The sequence below is a fragment of the Zeus faber genome, assembly GCF_960531495.2.
Source record: "Zeus faber genome assembly, chromosome: 14".
In the NCBI taxonomy this organism is placed as follows: domain Eukaryota; kingdom Metazoa; phylum Chordata; class Actinopteri; order Zeiformes; family Zeidae; genus Zeus; species Zeus faber.
This window is the reverse complement of record NC_137200.1, coordinates 17906371-17927446: the sequence shown is the minus strand read 5'-3', so window position 1 is coordinate 17927446 and position 21076 is coordinate 17906371. Positions and strand designations below refer to the sequence as shown.

The window sequence follows — 21076 nt, the reverse complement described above, 5'->3', positions numbered from 1 at the left end:
CGAAAAGACAAAATAAACATTGATATATTTCTGTATAAGATATGTGGGGTGGTGTGTCTTATATATTAAATACATATTTAAACTGCTTTGAATTATATAGTTAATTGCATAGCTTTATAGCTTCTGGGAATTCAATTATTTGAAATCTATGGACAACCTTGATGAACATGTTGCCCTAACAGAATGCATTCAAATATGAGGACAGTATTCCAAAAACATGTTGGTGTTTCATCGACCGTGTCCCTTTAATGTGGTGCGTTACTAAGATACACTGGGGGGAATTAAATAGTAATAATCTTGGGCCTGTTGTGTAATGTTTGGGTTTGAACAGCAGAAAGTCATCATGCCAAGCTAAAGGTGCAGAGTTTATCATGTTATACATACGCCCAAAGGATCCAGAAAACTAATTTAGAGCAACAGAGATTTCATGGGGATTCAATTTCAACTGTATTAACAAAATAAAGAAAGGAGAAAGCTAGTCAGATTTGTTTCTTTGAGGAAATGTTGGTTCCACTGGAAAAAAGTTGTAATTATAAATAATAATAATAATAATAATAATAATAATAATAATTATTATTATTATTATTATTATTCTTATTATTATTTGTATCAGATCCCTCCTCTGATTCTGTTCATTTGAGCAAAGTAATAAATAAAATGCGGCCCACTAATGCCATTCTGGGGTAAACCACTTAATCTGACAATATTTGAAAATTCATGGGGGCATATGGCCCTGAAGAGAAAAGGAAAGGCCCCAGTGTCTGCAACCCATTGGTTAGAAAGAAAAACTGAGGTTTTGTGCCACTCCATTGATTTTCTGAAACATTTTTAATAGGCAAAGGTATAAAGCCATTGCTGATGACAGGTTTGCGGTAAAGACGTTATTAACGGAGGACCAAAAGCTTTCATCATCACACACTGGGCAGTAGAGCAGTTACAAATCTTTTTCGACTACAGCAATAAAACAGGCTACTTTACCTTACAACAGTGACATTGTGACAACCATAACATATGCATTTAAAGGAGTGATGTGATTAACGTATAGTTACAAAGATTGTCTCCCAACAAAACTACTTTGAGAAACTAAACATTCAGCCTAAATGATTATCACTCGTATGCAAAGTCAGCTACTGTCTTATGACCATTTCATTCATTTGATTGAGGGTGTCAATGCTTCACATATTGTGTAATTTTATGACATTTCTCTCCTTTTAGACTAATTGTTGGCCTATAGGTGCATGGCTCTGGATGGGCAGACTTTGTGATTTGGAGGCCCGAGGCAAACACAGGTACGGGGCCCTATACCGATAAACAAGGGATGGCTGTTTTCACTTCATATTTTACCAAAAGGTATCGCTGCACGTCAATATTAATGGCTTGTAGCTATTTCATCAATATAAATTGCATAGCTAAATTACAATAAAGAGCTTTTTTCATGTGTTTTTTAATTTCCTAAAATTTTACCCTAAAGAGAGACTTTTCTACTTATAAAGCATTGCTTTTGAGTTATGGCCATACTATGATTTGATTATTTTGGAACAGAAATACTAAATAATAATCTTTATCAAAATGTGGTTAATAGTCATTTTCACCACAAACAAGCTGCTATCCTTCTCCTCTTCCTTTCTACTGAGCTGGTTGCTAAAGGGAGAGTTGCAGAAGGCTGCAGCTTCTTTTTCCTTCATTTAAACACTGCGAAAGTAAAACTGATTTGCGTTTGATTAAAACCCGGGAAATGTGCTAATGGGGTAAAAAAAAAATGATGGCGTTAAAAATGCATTGCGTATGTGCTATAGGGCTTTTCATGGGGCCCCTGGCTGCTGGGGGCCCCAGGTGGTTGCTTACCTTGCCTCAAGTCCGCCCCTTGTCCGGACTGGAAACGATATCAGGCCTTTACAACTATATTATGCTGTCGCTCCCTATTTGTTGTTTCTATTTCTTTCAACAGCAAAAGTTTGAAAAAATAATACCATTTCAAACGAATAAACCACAGAGTTACATCGTTATTGCAATTAATGTAAGAAATAATGAGGCCCTTTATAGGAAATGGAAAAGGGAAAACTGTTTTCAGACTTTCAGACAGTTACTTTAGTCTTTCTAAAGAGAGACAGAGCTCTGCTTTTGATCTCCTTGGTCTTCAGGGAGTAGATCATGGGGTTCAGACACGGGGGGATGCAGGATGACAGTGACAGGCTCAGCACGCGCTGGTCCGGGTCGATGAGCCGCAGATAGAACCCGATCATGAAGATGGTGAAAATGGGAATGTAAAATATGGCGACGAGGATGAGGTGCTCGACGCAGGTGGCCAGCGCCTTCATCCGGCTCCTCAGCAGCTTCATGCGGAACACGGTGGCCAGGATGCCGGCGTACGACAGAATGATGAAAAGCATGGGGCCGAGTATGATGGTCATGCTCAGCGCGGAGGACAAGGACCAGTGCAGCGTGTTGTCATTACAGGCCAGTCTGAACACGGGAGCGTAGTCACAGAAGTAGCTGAACACCCTCACAGAGCCGCAGAACGAGAGCCTCGTCATTATGGAGGTGGAAAATGCCGATATTCCCAGGGAGTAGCACCAGGTCAGACCGATGATACAAGACATTCTGCGGAGGGTATTGATGGAATGCTGGCGCAGCGGGAAACAGATGGCGACCAGCCTGTCGTAGGCGAGTATTGTCAGGGCGAAGGACTCCAGCGACAGGAAAGTGTAGTAGGTGAACATTTGCACCAAACACAGAGGGAAAGCCACAAAGTTGTCGTGAACAAGAAAAGCCTTAATCATACCAGGTATTGTGCATGTGTTCAGTATAACATCGATCACAGCGAGGTTGCCCACAGCCACGAATTTGGGTGTGTGTAAGCAATGGTTGGAAGCAATTATGTAGATCAGCAACATATTGAACAGGACCGTGACAATATAAACCAAGGCTAGAAAGATAAAGTAAAGATTGACCAATGGAAATGTCTCAAAACCGATGATATAGAAGCCTGGAGGATGGATGAGAGAGACGTTCACGTCTGTGAGGTAGGACATTGCTGGACCTCCGGTAGCTCCACACGTCCTGGACACGCCAAGGTGTAGAAGGTCTTCAGTCTGGAGAAAGTAAGCATCACAAGCATCAGTCTGGCAGTTTTCAATATGTTGGAATAGACTACAGCATTTTTTCATTTAGCATATGAGTGTACTGGCTTATAATGTGCAGAAGGAGATTAACATCCTCACCAATAATGATCGACTTTTTTTTCCTCTGCCTCCATAAAAAAACATCTCAAACCTTAGTTCCTAAACTAGTCCAGTGGAAGTTCTACCTTTTATTGACCTTCAGGTGTCAACTAATGAGTACAGCGTCCATCTGCATCCCAAATTGTGCAATTCCTCCAGGTCGTATCCTGTAAATCCACTGAGGCTACATCTTTATCCAACTTGTGCATCCAAAACATCCAATTACTTTGGATGTGCTTCTGAGCATGTCCCTTCAGTAAATGTTGACACAAAGGGATGCGAGACAGTGTGTGTAACAACAAATCAGGAAATTAATGAGGAAAGTGATGCAAGATAATGGGAGCCTTCATGTGAATCCTGAGGTGTTTTCTAGTAAGCATTTGCTTAGCTACAATAAAATAATGTTGGTTAAAGGATTGGTTTGCTATTTTTCAAACCAGGTATTCTTAAAAATGTTGGTTCCCATAATTTATAACTGTTCATAGAACCACCTTGCTGAATGCTTTACTATTGAGAAACTTACCACACTGCTGCAGCTTCGTGCTGTGCTTAAAAGCAGCCCATAGGGCAAACATTTAAGCCTTAAAAAAGTGAACAAACATGAAACACGAAACCCGGAAACTCACATTATAGTCACATGGTTCGGTTAATTTTTCCGAATATGGTTTGAACAACAGGAATATCACATATTACTTTGATAATATTTTTGTAATTGCCACAGTACATACCAAGGTGTGACATTGGCTACAGTAGGTTGCCAGTAGGAAGCTACGCAACTTCCTGTTTCTACTCCTACTTTTATGAAGAGTTAGCCAAAATAGTTGATTTGTGGCCGGGCAAATGAGTCAATGAAACCCTGACATACCTGATAAAATTCAGGGTTTGAAATCTGTTTTCCCCCAGTATAACATAATGTGGCGGCTCCCAATGCAACAGCATCTGGCTCGTGATGGAGATGGAATAAATGAACAGGACTCGGGTGGTTTAGAACTTGAACAAGTTCTTATTCTTATGCCCGTCACTCCTCCTGGAGTATAGGCCGTTGACAAGGGACCTTCGGAGTTCTCCGTTATTCGCTTTTTCCCCCCATCTGATGCCAGGTCTGAGGCCGGCCTCTTTTCCTCTTCCCGTTCCTCTGCTGTATCCCTCTAGAGGGCCGGATGTTTTTAAGCTCTAAAAAAGGCCGCCCTTGCTTGCCTATTCTTGATTTGACATCTGCATCCGCACTTCTCTGTTTGTCAATGATTTTTTTTTTAACCTGTGCTGTCAGCATGCTGGGCATACAACACAAGAGTATTTGTATGCCATTGCATTCAGGACAGTTAGTCTGCAAGTGGAGTTCAAGTTCTCAACCTGCAATGCAACTCTTTATTCATTCTTAAATCATCAAGAACTGCTGCAATAACTCTGTCCTGTGGACGACCTGTAGGATGACAAGAGCACAGCTTTTGGTTATGGAGAACCACCACCCACCCCCCTCTTTGGAGAACTATTTATCATGTTGGGGTCTATAAACAACTAATCATTACTCCAAGAGGGGGAGAATCACCACGGTGAGACAAATAAAACATGGAAATAAAACATAGAACCAAGTATTAAAAAACAGAGTTAATTAGGTCCATGAAAACTGTAACTACAACTGGTCACGTGGCCTCTTACTGTTAGTTATGGCAGTAAATGAGGGAGGAAAGGAGAGGGTACTGAGGTGCATTCGAAGCAGGTGTGGTGGTTTGTGTGTGTGTGTGTGTGTGTGTGTGTGTGTGTGTGTGTGTGTGTGTGTGTGTGTGTGTGTGTGAGGCGTCCACCGGTGAGTGTGCAGGACTTATTCCAATTGGTTCTGGCGTATAAGGTCGGAATTATGTTGTGGCGCCTCCAAGCAGTGCAAAGGGCCGACGGGCTCCGCAGCTGCGTAGAAACCCCACAGCTGCAGGAAAGCCCCGAGCACCCTGCCCTGCAGCAACAGCAGACCCCTAGGCCCATGCTGCTTTGTGGACCTTCTTATGGAGGAAGATGTTGCCTCCGATGATAAACTTGATCAATGCACAAATATCTATGAACTTCTCTCAATTTTCACTCATTTCTCCCAGCCTGTGTGTTCCCATCACCTCACAGTATCCAATGTTACCTTCTCCAATCTTTGCGTTAAAGTCTACCATGAGGATGGTGGAGTTTTTTCTCAGAATGTTCTGTCAAAGTGTTCACAGCCTTTCGCTTCTTCACTATCATTTGTTGGTGCGTAGCACTGGATCATGTTCATCTGGATCTTCTGCTCCATTGTTCTGAATGATGCTGTGATGATTCTCGGGCCTTGGGCCTTCCATCATATACGTTAGTGCTCTCTGTACAGATCTTCATCGCATAAGTGCTACACCTTCTGCATGTGGGGCATTATCCTCATGACCCGAATGGATCAACATATCTCCACTCATCAATCTTTTCTGTGCTGATTGTGTCCACCTTGCCTTGCTGATTCCAAGTAGCACAGGGTTATAATCATAGTTTTTCAACACCCCCAATCCGTGCTTCCATCACACTTTCCCTGGATGCACATAGCATGATCACTTGCTACCTTGACTCTCCTGTTGCCAGCCCCACCCAGTATCCATTTAGGAGTCCATCCTGCATCTCTGCCCCCGGCCACTGTCACCATACTTTACCGAACAGTTGCAGAGTGCTTGAAAACATCCTCCCAAGGAGGCCTATAGCCCTTCTCCAGCCAACCTATGACCAGCTTAAGATCAGGGTGATTCCATCTGCAGCTACCCCCATCCATTAACCCCTTTGGGTAACTATGCACAACTTTCCATTTCCTCCACTGTTCTGTTGGCCACCTCCCATGCTTCAAGCTGTGCAAGTACAACTCACAGGCTGGTATATGGGTGCTTGGTAGTGAAAAGATTGAAGATTGAAGATTCAACATACAATATACAGGTATGCAGTGAAACGCAAAGTGGCAGTGCCTACATAGATTGTGCATATTTTTAGCAGCAAAAACGATAGAATTTCCAATATTACAATGGATAAAATAAAATAGAATGGAAATGGAAATAGAAATGTGGACTGTACAATATGAAAAAAAAAATCTGTGCAAAACGGATTAAATCAAGTCTGTACATCAAGAAAATATATACTTTATATTCTATATCCAAAAAAAGGATATATATATAAACTGTACATCTGAAATGTGCAACAAATCAAAGACGAGCAGCAGCAGCATGTGTGGAGGTGTGTAGTGTGTTCTATGCGTATACACATTATAGTAGCAGTGTCAGTGTGTGTGTGAGTGTCTTGGGGGTGGGGGGGGGCACTGGTGAGATCAGCGTTCACAGTCCTGATGGCTTGTGGAAAGAAACTTTGTCTCAAGCTTTCTGTTTTTTCTGCATAGCGGGGAAGTCGTTTGCCTGACCGCAACAGTCTGTTATTCGGGTAGTGAGGATCCTTCCTGATCCCGCAGGCTCTGGTTCTGCACGTCCCGGTATACAAGTCCTGCAGTGAGGGGGTGACTCCCATGGTCTGTTCAGCCAGACACACCACCCTCTGCAGAGCTCTCCTGTCCTGAGCGGTGCTGTTCCCGAACCAGGCGGTGATGTTGCCCATCAGGATGCTCTCTACAGCTCCAGCGTAGAAGGATTGAAGGATCCTCAGGGAGACTCTGAATTTTTTCAGCTGCCTAAGATGATAAAGGAGCTGTCTTGCCTTCCTCACCAGAGTGTCAACGTGAGTAGTCCATGTCAGATCCTCTGTAATGTGAACTCCCAGGTATTTAAAACTGCTCACCCTGTCCACAGTAATCCCATTAATCCACAGTGGCATATACGTCCTCGGTTGCAGTGCCCTCCTGAAAACCACAATCACCTCCTAAGTCTTTGAGACGTTCATGACGAGGCAGATGTCCTGACGCCAGATTGTCAGATCCACCACCTCGTTCAGGGAGGTTTTCTCATCGTCGTCGGTGATTAGGCCCACCATGACTGTGGAGCTCGACCTGGCCACACAGTCATGTGTGTACAGGGAGTAGAATAGTGGGCTGAGGACACAGCCCTGGGGGGGATTCCGTGCTCAGGGTGAGCAAGTTGGAGGTGTGTCCACCCACCCTGACCACCGGGGACCTGGCTGTCAGAACATCCAGGATCCAGGCGCACAGGGAGGAGTTCAGTCCAAGCCGTCTTTGGTTTGTCCCGTGGTGATACTGGTACTTGCCAATTTATGCTTTGCCAGTCCAGAGTACAAGAGTTCTCTGGACTGGGTTCACCTCTTTCAGTTCTCCTGAGTGGCGAGGCCACTCAGGAGAACCATTCTAATTCCACTGAAGCTATTGGCTGCGAATGTGAACGGCTCGTTTTATGACCACAACTGCCTCTATGTCTGAAACCTCTCCAGCGCTTGCGGACCCTCGACCATCGTTGATGAGGGTCCACTATATATATATATATATATATATATATATTTATATATGTATAGTATACAAATATATAAATATATATACCAACCTTACCAGAAAGAGCTATGTGTTAAAGGGCTCCTCAGAGTTTTAGCTGGAATCAAGATTCTCTTATTTTAGCAGATTTTTAGAAATTTGTGACAGTGTTGACAAAAACTAAGGACACAATTTCAAAAGATTAAGAATTTGTTAAAAACATTCACATTTTAATGCTTATGATTTAATATACACCCCTATTTTTCCTAATATAAAAATATATAATAATAATAATATAATATAAATCATTGTAAATAACTTGTAACTCTTTTTTAAGCTATATGAATTTATGAATCTTGTTTCAGGACAAGGATTTTTTTTCAGATCCAGTGCAGGCATTTAATCAAAAAAAATCTAAAATGTAAAAAATTAGAGATTAAAATTAAAAGAATGATAATGAATTGATCAGACATTTGAATTTAGTTTGTAATGTTTCCGTTTTCTCAGATATTTTAAGTGGAGTTGTCGGGCAATTTCTTTTTTAAGATTTCCTCAATTTCCAGAATCTCATTCCACTGCATTGGTGTTTGAAAGAGAAGACAGGTAGTGGGATTCAGATTTGACCTCCTTAACAACAGGGATTTGATCTGTTCTTATACTAAATGTCTTGTTCAGAGCTGCTTCAGGCATTGAAGGTGTTAGTGGAGGAAACAGTATCAGGAGAAAGAGCGATGGCAGCCGTAGTAAGAGTGCCATTGTATGGGCCAAATCAAATGTCAAATGTCATATCGGTCAGTGTTTTTATTCACTTAAAAATGAGAAGATACAATTATTATCTCACTGTCATATAATAATTCATTATTATTGTTATTATTAATAAAATAAATGTCTGTCTGTCTGTCTGTCTATCTGTCTATCTGTCTATCTGTCTGTCTGTTTGTCTGTCTGTTTTATTATATAAAAAAGGGGTCTCTTGTACTAATATTGGGACATGGATAAGCTTGGTAAATAGTGAGGTCATGACTTTTGCATTGAATTATGCATAAGGATAGAACATAATAAAATTGTCGGCACATAATAATGCTCTGTTGCAGAGGAGCTAAAGTGAAGGCAGTTATTGGTGCTGTCATGCCGCAAAATATCCACCGGAGAGCAATATTTGAGAACTAAATTCTATGCCGCTCTCTGTAATGGTGAAAACACTTTTCTGGCCATCCTCTTCTACTGTATATGAATATATCTGGGAAGATATTATGGATATTATCAAGAAACAATTTCCAGCTTTCATATATATATATATAAATATAAATATATACAACATTTTCGCACAAGGATATAAAACTCCACACAAAATCGTGTAAGATTACGTAATGCTATAGTGCATTTATTGACTAGGAAATTGCATTACAGCAGCAACAGAGGCAATATAAATGGTCGGCTACAGCGCAAGAGATCTTGACGGTAAGATCTGACGGCAATAGTTGAAAGAAAGCTTTTCTAGCTGCAGCGGCTCCATGATGATTTGGGGAGTTCAAGCATCCAGCCCAAAGACAACAGCATATTCACATATGATTAGAGGTAAGTATCAAGGCAAAAAACATACACAATATACAAAATATTTGTATGCAAAAAAACAAAACAACAGAAAGACAGTCAGATTTTTACTTAGAGAAAATATTGTGTCAACTGGACAGATAATAATATCATTGAAGCAATGTAATGCCATTCTGGGGGGTGAACCACTTAATCTGATATTGGGCTTTTCATGGAGCCCTGGCACTGAATTCAACTGGAAAAGATCCGTTCCTTGAGAATGAAACAGGGAGAATCAAAAATAAACAAATAAATACATTTTGACAGTATTTGATGGTAAGTAAAGTAAAAAGTAGTAAAAAATACATAATAAAAGTACAACATAATTCCTGAAGAAATTCCAGGTTTTGGTTGGTCAACAGAGGGATAGCGAAACCTTTCATGACACATTGAGCAATAGTCATTTGAGAAAACTATGCAATCATTAGCTATGACAACAAAGTAAAGTAGAAGGCTAATCCAAATTCTTATAATTTTTTTGCATGGATATCATGCAAGTTTAGGATCTTCAATATACAATTCTAACGTCTCCATGATGGCATCACCTTTGACCCAAATTGCAATTGCAACCTCTCGTTAAGAGTGGGACTGGTTCTCTCCACTACACCAATATATGTTTCTGATTTAAAGTGTAATCATCTGGAAGATTATTTCGTAAAAGAATCCCATTTTTTAGCTCCTACTTTTTAAGAAACAGCCACTCTCTATAGGGTGCTTCCTGTTTGTGGCAGGGTCCGACTTCCCCAGCATTAGATAAAACAAACAACAACAACAACAACAACTTGATCCGGATGGGATCGCCGGAGTATTTTGAGTGCCGCGAAGAGCGCTTGACCGAACGGGGGAAACGGTGCTCAGACTCTCACTTTGGTCTTTCCGAAGAACGCCAGAGCTCTGCTTTTGATCTCCTTGGTCTTCAGGGAGTAGATGATGGGGTTCAGACACGGGGGGATGCAGGATGACAGCGACAGGCTCAGCACGCGCTGGTCCGGGTCAATGCGGCTCAGGTAGAACCCGATCGTGAAGATGGTGAAAATGGGAATGTAAAATATGGCGACGAGGATGAGGTGCTCGACGCAGGTGGCCAGCGCCTTCATCCGGCTCCTCAGCAGCTTCATGCGGAACACGGTGGCCAGGATGCTGGCGTACGACAGTATGATAAAAAGCATGGGGCCGAGTATGATGGTCATGCTCAGCGCGGAGGACAAGGACCAGTGCAGCGTGTTGTCGTTACAGGCCAGTCTGAACACGGGAGCGTAGTCACAGAAGTAGCTGAACACCCTCACAGAGCCGCAGAACGAGAGCCTCGTCATTATGGAGGTGGAAAACATGATCATTCCCAGGGAGTAGGACCAGGTCAGACCGATGATACAGGACATTCTGCGGAGGGTGTTGATGGAATGCTGGCGCAGCGGGAAACAGATGGCGACCAGCCTGTCGTAGGCGAGTATCGCCAGGGCGAAGGACTCCAGCGACAGGAAAGTGTAGTAGGTGAACATTTGCACCAGACATAAGTTGAACGCCATGAAGTTCTCTCCAAAGAGAAAAGTCTTGATCATACTGGGAATCACGCAGGTGTTCAAGGTCAAGTCAATCACCGCCAGGTTGCTGACGGCCACAAATTTGGGCGTGTGCAAGCAATGGTTGGAAGCGATGACGTAGATCAGCAGTACGTTGAACAGGACGGTGACCACGTAAACGAGCGCCAGGAAAACAAAGTAAACCTTGACAAAGGGCAACATCTCAAAGCCGATGATGTAGAAGCCCGGCGGGTGGATGAACGAGGCATTTAGATTGGTCTTGGGGACGGGCATCGCTGGAACTCCTGACATTCACTTCACGCGTCCTGCGGCACACATAGGTGCGGAGCATCTAAAAAGGGGGCAAGAGAAACATCGGTTTCAGCACAAGGATCAAGGTGAAATTAAGACTAAAATGAATCTGTTGAAGTAACATCCAGGTAGACCTTCAGGAAAGAGTTCAACATTGATAGATAGATAGATGGATAGATAGATAGATAGATAGATGGATAGATAGATGGATAGATAGATAGATAGATGGATAGATGGCTAGATGTCCCAGCAGCTCAAAAAACAATAGGCAGTAATAATAACAAACAATAGAAGAAAAATATAAAAAATGAAAAATATTTTTTTTCTGGGAAAAAAGTGAAATATTCAATAAACCTCACAGTTGACTGTACACAATAAAATGTGGCAGGATAACACACATTTGAAATTTGTAAGCAATATACAGTAAACTCTTTAAGCAAAATGTCACTTAGTTACACAATGAATATTTAAAGAACATGACAGGATAATGGAAAATAAACCTGTACATTTTACACAGTATAAACATGAAATGATAAACTCTTTACACAATAAAACAATAAACATGGCATGATAACATAAAATAAAGCATATACATGAGGAATTTAAGCAGTTAAAGAGAATAATAAACCTAAAAACTAAACATACACCTCTGCATTGGCAAATTTACACAAATGTTCTCACCAACAATTTCACCAGTAATCACCAATAATATTGAGGAAGGTTTATTTCTAGTTGTATTTAAAGCCGGGACTGCACCTGTCGAACAAAATTATGTATTCCGCCCACAGTGGACGGAAGTACAGTTTACATACCTTCTATGAATCTCAAGAGATCCCCCCTCATTAAGATGAAACAAGGTGAATCCGTTGAGGGCTCATCTGTACTTGTGTGTTAAATAACGATTCTAACAATATGTACCGATAATGTGCTCTTTATTGCTCATTGCAACAGAAAAGGACAAGAGAAGATCCATGGCGTCACATGTTTTAAGTCTCACAAAGACAGACAACCACAAAAAGTAAAAGCGTATAAAAAGAAAGAAAGAAATATATATATCTTTTTTTTACACTTGTCTCTTTATATACACCATTACACAAACACACCATTACATCGAATGTAGCTGTAATCAAATGCAAATGTATGAATTACAACATAATAGTTCTAATATATTAATATTAATATATTATTATAATTATAACATGCTATTATTATCATTATTATTATTGTTGTTATCATTATTATTATTATAAAGATATTGTTATTATTATAATATATTATATACTGTAATTATAATAGAATATAATTATCATTTATTATCTGTCATTTATCATCTGGATCCCCTATTGTTATTGTTCAATTATTTTCCTCTGAATTTTTAGGGCTAAAACCGTCTGGAACAGAACAACTGCATGAAGCTATGAAGATGGTTGACGTCCCGTTAGAACCGGGACGTCGCAAACGTCTCGTGGCTCAAGTGTCATCCGAATCGATCCACATACGGAGCCGAAATTAGCGAAAAACAGACAAAATCTGACCCAAAGTAGCCGAAAGGTCGTGCGTCATCGACACGCCAACGTTCGAAAACTAATGGAACGAGATGAGATTTTGAGTAAGACGCTTCATGACGTCATCATACTATTTACTATAAATGTGCAGGTTATGGTTCAGAATGTCCATTTACACCGTGTCCTGTGTTCAGTGTAGACTCGGTCGCTCTGCAGTGGTTAGAGATTACAAACTAGGTGTACATATATTTATGTACCTTCTTACCTGGTAAAGTAAGGTAATGTCTGTGGATCTGTTCCATTGATATTTGGTCTCTTTGGTCCCCATCACTTTGCCGGATTCATGAAAGAAAAGAGCCATTACAGAAAGAATCCGTGGTAGGAGAGAGTACGTTGGTACGCTCCAAACATCAGAGAGCAGATCCGGGAACCTCAGAACCATTGAAACCTGTAACACGTATTTAACATGACTAAAATGGATCCTGTGTATTGTTGCCTGCAGCTATATTTTATAATTATAATTATAGTATATTAATATTTATATTTTGTTGACGGCCTACCAGTACAAGACCTAATAATGAAAAAATATTTGTATGCAAAAATAATAAATAAATAACTAAATAAATAAATAAAAATAGTGAAAAATTTAAAATAAAAATGTTTGTATGTAATACAACAACACATCACAATTGTCTTTGTTTCTGTTAGTAAGTCATTTCGTTCTAATCAAAGAACCACATCAACCAATTAAATGAGACTAAAAACAAATAGTTGTTGACCATATGTGTTTAAATCACTGATCGCTGAACAGTTTTTTTTTCTAAATAAATAGTAGATTTTCTTATGGTATTATAATTATCTGATACACCCCCTCATTTATTTCCCCCCTTAAATTTTAATTAATTGCACAGAGAGATTAATAAGGCCTTACAGTCTGAATGCTAAACGAGGCTGTTTACAAAGCAAGGTCATTACCCGGCATTCCCCAAATGATGACATCACAAATGGGGGCTCATTAGAAACGTCCCGGGAGTCCGAGAAGCAGAGAGGGGATTCTTTTGTCTGGGGTCACCGTACCCTGTGATGATCACCTCCCTCAGGGCTTCATAAGTATGATACTGTTCCTTTGAATACTTTCCCAGTTCATCCTCTATAATGGTGGTACAAAATGACAGGTTTTTTTTAGGGTATATAAGATTCGTCGTGGACTTGAGTTCTCACACAATGGGCGTTATGCAACAATGAAGCAATCTTGATGTTGTAAACAGTAAAACATGACAATATATGGGAAGCCTAGTGATTAACAATAAATATAACTCAAAAAACTACAGAAAACTGTAAAATATATAACTGCGGGCAGCAATACACTGGCTCCAGGTTAGTTAGTTAGGGGTTATTACGAGTTACATTTTTTAGGGTTTCCCAGAAACACAGCATCACTTCCTATTGACGCTAATTACAAATTTTTGAGTTCCCATGTAGCGTAGGGTGGATGTTCTGCCCATCGCTTCCTTATTGTCATCGACAATATCCGGCTTCTCTTTGGAATCTGGAACACGAAAACACACAAACAATACAATTGTATAATAACACAATTATTTCTAAATTCAGCAAAAACATCTCTTGAAATACAAAAAACCCTGCACCATTACTTCCTGTTTTGGAGCGCATTGAACCGGAGAGTCCGCTCCGCGTCCGCGTCTTCTACAGAGCACGAGTCCACTGATCAATCAACCTCAGATGTATAAAAAGTTATTAAAAAAATCTTTTATATAATAAAATTATTTGTCTTATTCATCCCGTTTCAGGCAGTCTTTTGCGATGAGTTTATCACGCATGTTGATGTCGCGATGACGGTGAAAATACAATTGGTCGTGCAGCCTTACACTGCGCACCTCGGCAGGTGCGAATGACCAGCCAGCGACGAAACCTGGACTTTTAAAACAATTTGGAGGATGATGTCACAAAGTGCCCCGCTCTGCAAACTAATCACGGTACACCAGGGTTCTTCAACTCAAATTTGCAACTATTTTTCACAAATTCCTGCTCCAAATGTAGATCGATATTGATCAAACTTGAATCACAAGATGTCTGAAACACCGCGGTTCCAACGAGACCTCAACCATGACAGTGCTTACTGCGGTTGTCATGTTTTAGATACTTTTAGCCTAAAAAATGCTAAGGTCAAAAATAATAATAAAAATGAAAGCAAAAACAACGGGGCCCAGGGTCCAGGGCAGTCGGTGTGACGGTTGTCACTCCCGGATCTGTATCCGTGCGTTTCCGTGCTTCTGCATATGTACAGTTCATGTCTTAAATACCCTAATGCCATGGGCACACTACGCGACTTTCAAAGTTGTCAGATCGCTGTACTGTTCACACTACGCAACCTTCTTTCACAACTGTCTTGTGATCGAGAATCTTGACGTCATTGTGGCTTGCACACTCCATGACTGATGGGTGACAGGGGGTCACACATCACAAGATCTTTCCCGAGGAGGAATCCCGTTTATTACCGACATCCATATCGCAAGAAAGAAATCCTGTCCTGCGCATGGTATCGCTGCATTTCGTGTCTTGTCTCCAAACTATGTTTTGTCACGAAAACACACATGAGAAGTGGGACGGGATATGCAGCGATACCATGCGCAGGACAGGATTTCTTTCTTGCGATATGGATGTCGGTAATAAACGAGCGGTCCAAGTTGTTTGATTAGTTATTATTATTGTAATAACTAATAAAAGTTTTATAATTATAAATAAAAGTGCAGACAGCAATACTCGGGGTCCAGGGTAGTTGGCCCTTCGTTAAAGTTCAATGAACGGTTGTGCTTTGACTCTCTGTTCCGGTGTTTTGTGACTGCAGAAGTTCATTCCTTCCACCTGGTTACAGTGTAATTCTATATATGAGCGGTGTTTGTGGCTGTGGGTGGGTTTCCTTTTACTTCTATTACTCACTCGTGGCAACGCATTACTAACTCATGGCCACGCATTCTAACTTGTGGCAACGCATTACTAACTCAGGGCCACACATTACTAACTCATTGCCATGCATTACTAACTCATCGCCACCCATTACTAACTCATGGCAACGCATTACTAACTCATCGCCATGCGTTACTAACTCATGGCCACGCATTACTAACTCAAGGCCACGCATTACTAACTCATGGACACGCATTACTAACTCGTGGCAATGTATTACTTACTCATCGCCACACATTACTAACTCATGGCCATGCATTAATAACCCATCGCTACGCATTAACTCATGGCAACAAATTTCTAACTCATCGCCACACATTACATACTCATGGCAATGCATTACTAACTCATGGCAACGCATTACTAACTCATCACCAGGCATTACTTACTCATGGCCACACATTACAAACTCATGGCCACACATTACTAACTCATGGCAACGCATTACTAACTCATCGCCACGCATTACTAACTCATGGCCACGCATTACTAACTCATCGCCATGCGTTACTAACTCGAGGCCACGCATTACTAACTCATGGCCACGCATTAATAACTCATCGCTACGCATTAACTCATGGCAACAAATTTCTAACTCATCGCCACACATTACATACTCATGGCAACGCACTATTAACTCATGGCAACGCATTACTAACTCATCGCCAGGCATTACTTACTCATGGCCATGCATAACTAACTCATGGCAACACATTACTAACTCATGGCAACGCATTACTAACTCATCGCCACGCATTACTAACTCATGGCCACACATTACTAACTCATGGGCACGCATTAATAACTCATGGGCACGCATTACTAACTCATCGCCACGCATTACTAACTCATCGCCACACATTACTAACTCATGGCCATGCATAACTAACTCATGGGAACGCATTACTAACTCATGGGCACGCATTACTAACTCATGGCCATGTATTAATAACTCATGGCCATGCATTACTAACTCATGGGCACGCATTACTAACTCGCAGCAACGCATTATAAACTCATGGCCACGCATTACTCACTCACGGCCACGCATTACTAACTCAAGGCCACGTATTACTAACTCATGGACATGCATTACTAACTCGTGGCAATGTATTACTTACTCATCGCCACGCATTACTAACTCATGGCAACAAATTTCTAACTCATCGCCACACATTATATACTCATGGCAACGCATTACTAACTCATGGCAACGCATTACTAACTCATCGCCATGCGTTACTAACTCATGGCCACGCATTACTAACTCAAGGCCACGCATTACTAACTCATGGACACGCATTACTAACTCGTGGCAATGTATTACTTACTCATCGCCACACATTACTAACTCATGGCCATGCATTAATAACCCATCGCTACGCATTAACTCATGGCAACAAATTTCTAACTCATCGCCACACATTACATACTCATGGCAATGCATTACTAACTCATGGCAACGCATTACTAACTCATCACCAGGCATTACTTACTCATGGCCACACATTACAAACTCATGGCCACACATTACTAACTCATGGCAACGCATTACTAACTCATCGCCACGCATTACTAACTCATGGCAACGCATTACTAACTCATCGCCATGCGTTACTAACTCGTGGCCACGCATTACTAACTCATCGCCACGCACTACTAACTCATCGCCAGGCATTACTTACTCATGGCCATGCATAACTAACTCATGGCAACACATTACTAACTCATGGCAACGCATTACTAACTCATCGCCACGCATTACTAACTCATGGCCATGCATTACTAACTCATGGGCACGCATTACTAACTCGCAGCAACGCATTATAAACTCATGGCCACGCATTACTCACTCACGGCCACGCATTACTAACTCAAGGCCACGCATTACTAACTCATGGACACGCATTACTAACTCGTGGCAATGTATTACTTACTCATCGCCACGCATTACTAACTCATGGCAACAAATTTCTAACTCATCGCCACACATTATATACTCATGGCAACGCATTACTAACTCATGGCAACGCATTACTAACTCATGGACACGCATTACTAACTCGTGGCAATGTATTACTTACTCATCGCCACGCATTACTAACTCATGGCCATGAATTAATAACTCATCGCTACGCATTAACTCATGGCAACAAATTTCTAACTCATCGCCACACATTACTTACTCATGGCCACGCATTACTAACTCATGGCCACGCATTACTAACTCATGGCCACACATTACTAACTCATGGCAACGCATTACTAACTCATCGCCACGCACTACTAACTCATGGGCACGCATTACTAACTCATCGCCACACATTACTAACTCATGGCCACGCATAACTAACTCATGGGCACGCATTACTAACTCATGGGCACGCATTACTAACTCATCGCCATGTATTACTAACTCATGGCCATGCATTACTAACTCATGGCCATGAATTAATAACTCATCGCTACGCATTAACTCATGGCAACAAATTTCTAACTCATCGCCACACATTACTTACTCATGGCCACGCATTACTAACTCATGGCCACGCATTACTAACTCATGGCCACACATTACTAACTCATGGCAACGCATTACTAACTCATCGCCACGCACTACTAACTCATGGGCACGCATTACTAACTCATCGCCACACATTACTAACTCATGGCCACGCATAACTAACTCATGGGCACGCATTACTAACTCATGGGCACGCATTACTAACTCATCGCCATGTATTACTAACTCATGGCCATGCATTACTAACTCATGGGCACGCATTACTAACTCGCAGCAACGCATTATAAACTCATGGCCACGCATTACTCACTCATGGCCACGCATTACTAACTCATGGCCACGCATTACTCACTCATGGCCACGCATTACTAACTCATGGCCACGCATTACTAACTCATCGCCACGCATTACTAACTCATGGCCACACATTACTTACTCATGGCCATGCATAACTAACTCATGGGAACGCATTACTAACTCATGGGCACGCATTACTAACTCATGGCCATGCATTACTAACTCATGGCCACGCATAACTAACTCATGGGCACGCATTACTAACTCATGGGCACGCATTTCTAACTCATCGCCATGTATTACTAACTCATGGCCATGCATTACTAACTCATGGGCACGCATTACTAACTCGCAGCAACGCATTATAAACTCATGGCCACGCATTACTCACTCATGGCCACGCATTACTAACTCATGGCCACGCATTACTCACTCATGGCCACGCATTACTAACTCATCGCCACGCATTACTAACTCATGGCCACGCATTACTAACTCATGGCCACGCATTACTAACTCATGGCCACACATTACTAACTCATGGCAACGCATTACTAACTCATCGCCACGCACTACTAACTCATGGGCATGCATTACTAACTCATGGCCACGCATAACTAACTCATGGGCACGCATTACTAACTCATGGGCACGCATTACTAACTCATCGCCATGTATTACTAACTCATGGCCATGCATTACTAACTCATGGGCACGCATTACTAACTCGCAGCAACGCATTATAAACTCATGGCCACGCATTACTCACTCATGGCCACGCATTACTAACTCATGGCCACGCATTACTCACTCATGGCCACGCATTACTAACTCATCGCCACGCATTACTAACTCATCGCCACGCATTACTAACTCATGGCCACACATTACTAACTCATGGCCACACATTACTAACTCATGGCCATGCATAACTAACTCATGGGCACGCATTACTAACTCGCGGCAACGCATTATAAACTCATGGCCACGCATTACTCACTCATGGCCACGCATTACTAACTCATGGCCACGCATTACTCACTCATTGCCACGCATTACTCACTCATGGCCACGCATTACTCACTCATGGCCACGCATTACTCACTCATGGCCACGCATTACTAACTCATGGCCACGCATTACTCACTCATTGCCACGCATTACTCACTCATGGCTACGCATTACTAACTCATGGCCACGCATTTCTCACTCATGGCAACGCATTACTAACTCATGGCCACGCATTACTCACTCATTGCCACGCATTACTCACTCATGGCCACGCATTACTCACTCATGGCCACGCATTACTCACTCATGGCCACGCATTACTAACTCATGGCCACGCATTACTCACTCATTGCCACGCATTACTCACTCATGGCTACGCATTACTCACTCATTGTCACGCATTACTCACTCATGGCCACGCATTACTCACTCATGGCCACGCATTACTCACTCATGGCCACGCATTAATAACTCATGGCCACGCATTACTCACTCATTGCCACGCATTACTCACTCATGGCTACGCATTACTCACTCATGGCCACGCATTACTCACTCATTGCCACGCATTACTCACTCATGGCCATGCATTACTCACTCATGGCCACGCATTACTCACTCATGGCCATGCATTACTCACTCATGGCCACGCATTACTCACTCATGGCCACGCATTACTAACTTGTGGCAACGCACTACCCATGCACCTTTATGATGGGCTACTCTACTCTGATGATTAATTCTGAAATCTGAGAACCAGATAACCTATCACCACATCACATATCAACATTATCTGCAATTAACTTTTATAGATTCCTACCATAAAAGCACCTTCAAACGACACCAAAGTTATGAACTATATTAAAATGTCACCATTTGTAAAGACCTTAACGGTTTGATGTTTCTTTTTTTTGTTTGTTTTCTTTCTTCCTTTATTGTTCCTTTTTGTACACTTTTTATTTGTATTTGTTTTTTACCTTGGACTTTCTACTTATTGATTTGCTATTTTTTATCCTCTTATTGTCAATGCTATTTTCTGTTTACTTGTTTGCCCGAGGGACAGGTTGGAGGGAGGGGTGGGGGGGCTGGTGGGGGAACGAGAGTGCTTATGTATATGTCTTACTTGTACTTTCTTATGTTGGAAAAAAATGAAAACCCAATAAACTTTATATAAAAAAAAAATGTCACCATTTAAGAAGTCTCCCAAGGGAATTTTTTTTAAGAGCACCGAAAAAGAGCCCTTACTTAGTATATCCAGCTTGATAGACAGGCTGTCAGAGCAGCTGCTGCTGCGCCTCAGTGGAACCATGACCAATGTCACCACACGTCTGAAGATTGGCTCCAATCTCTGCAGTGAAGGACGGCATGAAATATTTAAAGTGCTAAAAAGCATTTTCTCATAGCGGGCCATTTGATTGAGCTGCTGCCCCTTACGACCGACGAGCAACTCAACATGGCCAGAGTCGCCGACGGATCATTAGCGAGCCATGGTAAAGTGAAAGTTTATGAAGTCTTACAATTGACCTCAAGAAGACATTCAATACAGTTATTTTAAAAAAAGAAACCCACCCATGTTAAACATCTTTTACTCCAGTATTGAAAAATATGCGAGGCGGTATGTGCAAAATGCAGTGACTTTGTCTATGGAGCCTTTTCTGAATAAACAAACTTTTCACGCGGCTCAAGAACAC

At 41.6% G+C, this 21076-nt stretch overlaps 2 protein-coding genes across 2 annotated transcripts; both read right to left on the bottom strand.

Moving 5' to 3' along the window:
- Positions 1-2075: 2075 nt before the first annotated feature.
- On the bottom strand, positions 2076-3032 carry LOC307239901 (olfactory receptor 1M1-like; the record flags this gene model as incomplete). The annotated part of the gene is made up of 1 exon (XM_080013479.1): positions 2076-3032. One exon carries the CDS (start codon positions 3030-3032, stop codon positions 2076-2078), a length of 957 nt encoding a protein of 318 aa, XP_079869605.1.
- A 7053-nt stretch (positions 3033-10085) lies between these two features.
- LOC307239900 (olfactory receptor 1M1-like) lies at positions 10086-11045 on the bottom strand (the record flags this gene model as incomplete). Its single annotated transcript, XM_080013478.1, has 1 exon — positions 10086-11045. One exon carries the CDS (start codon positions 11043-11045, stop codon positions 10086-10088), a length of 960 nt encoding a protein of 319 aa, XP_079869604.1.
- Between the last annotated feature and the right edge of the window lie 10031 nt (positions 11046-21076).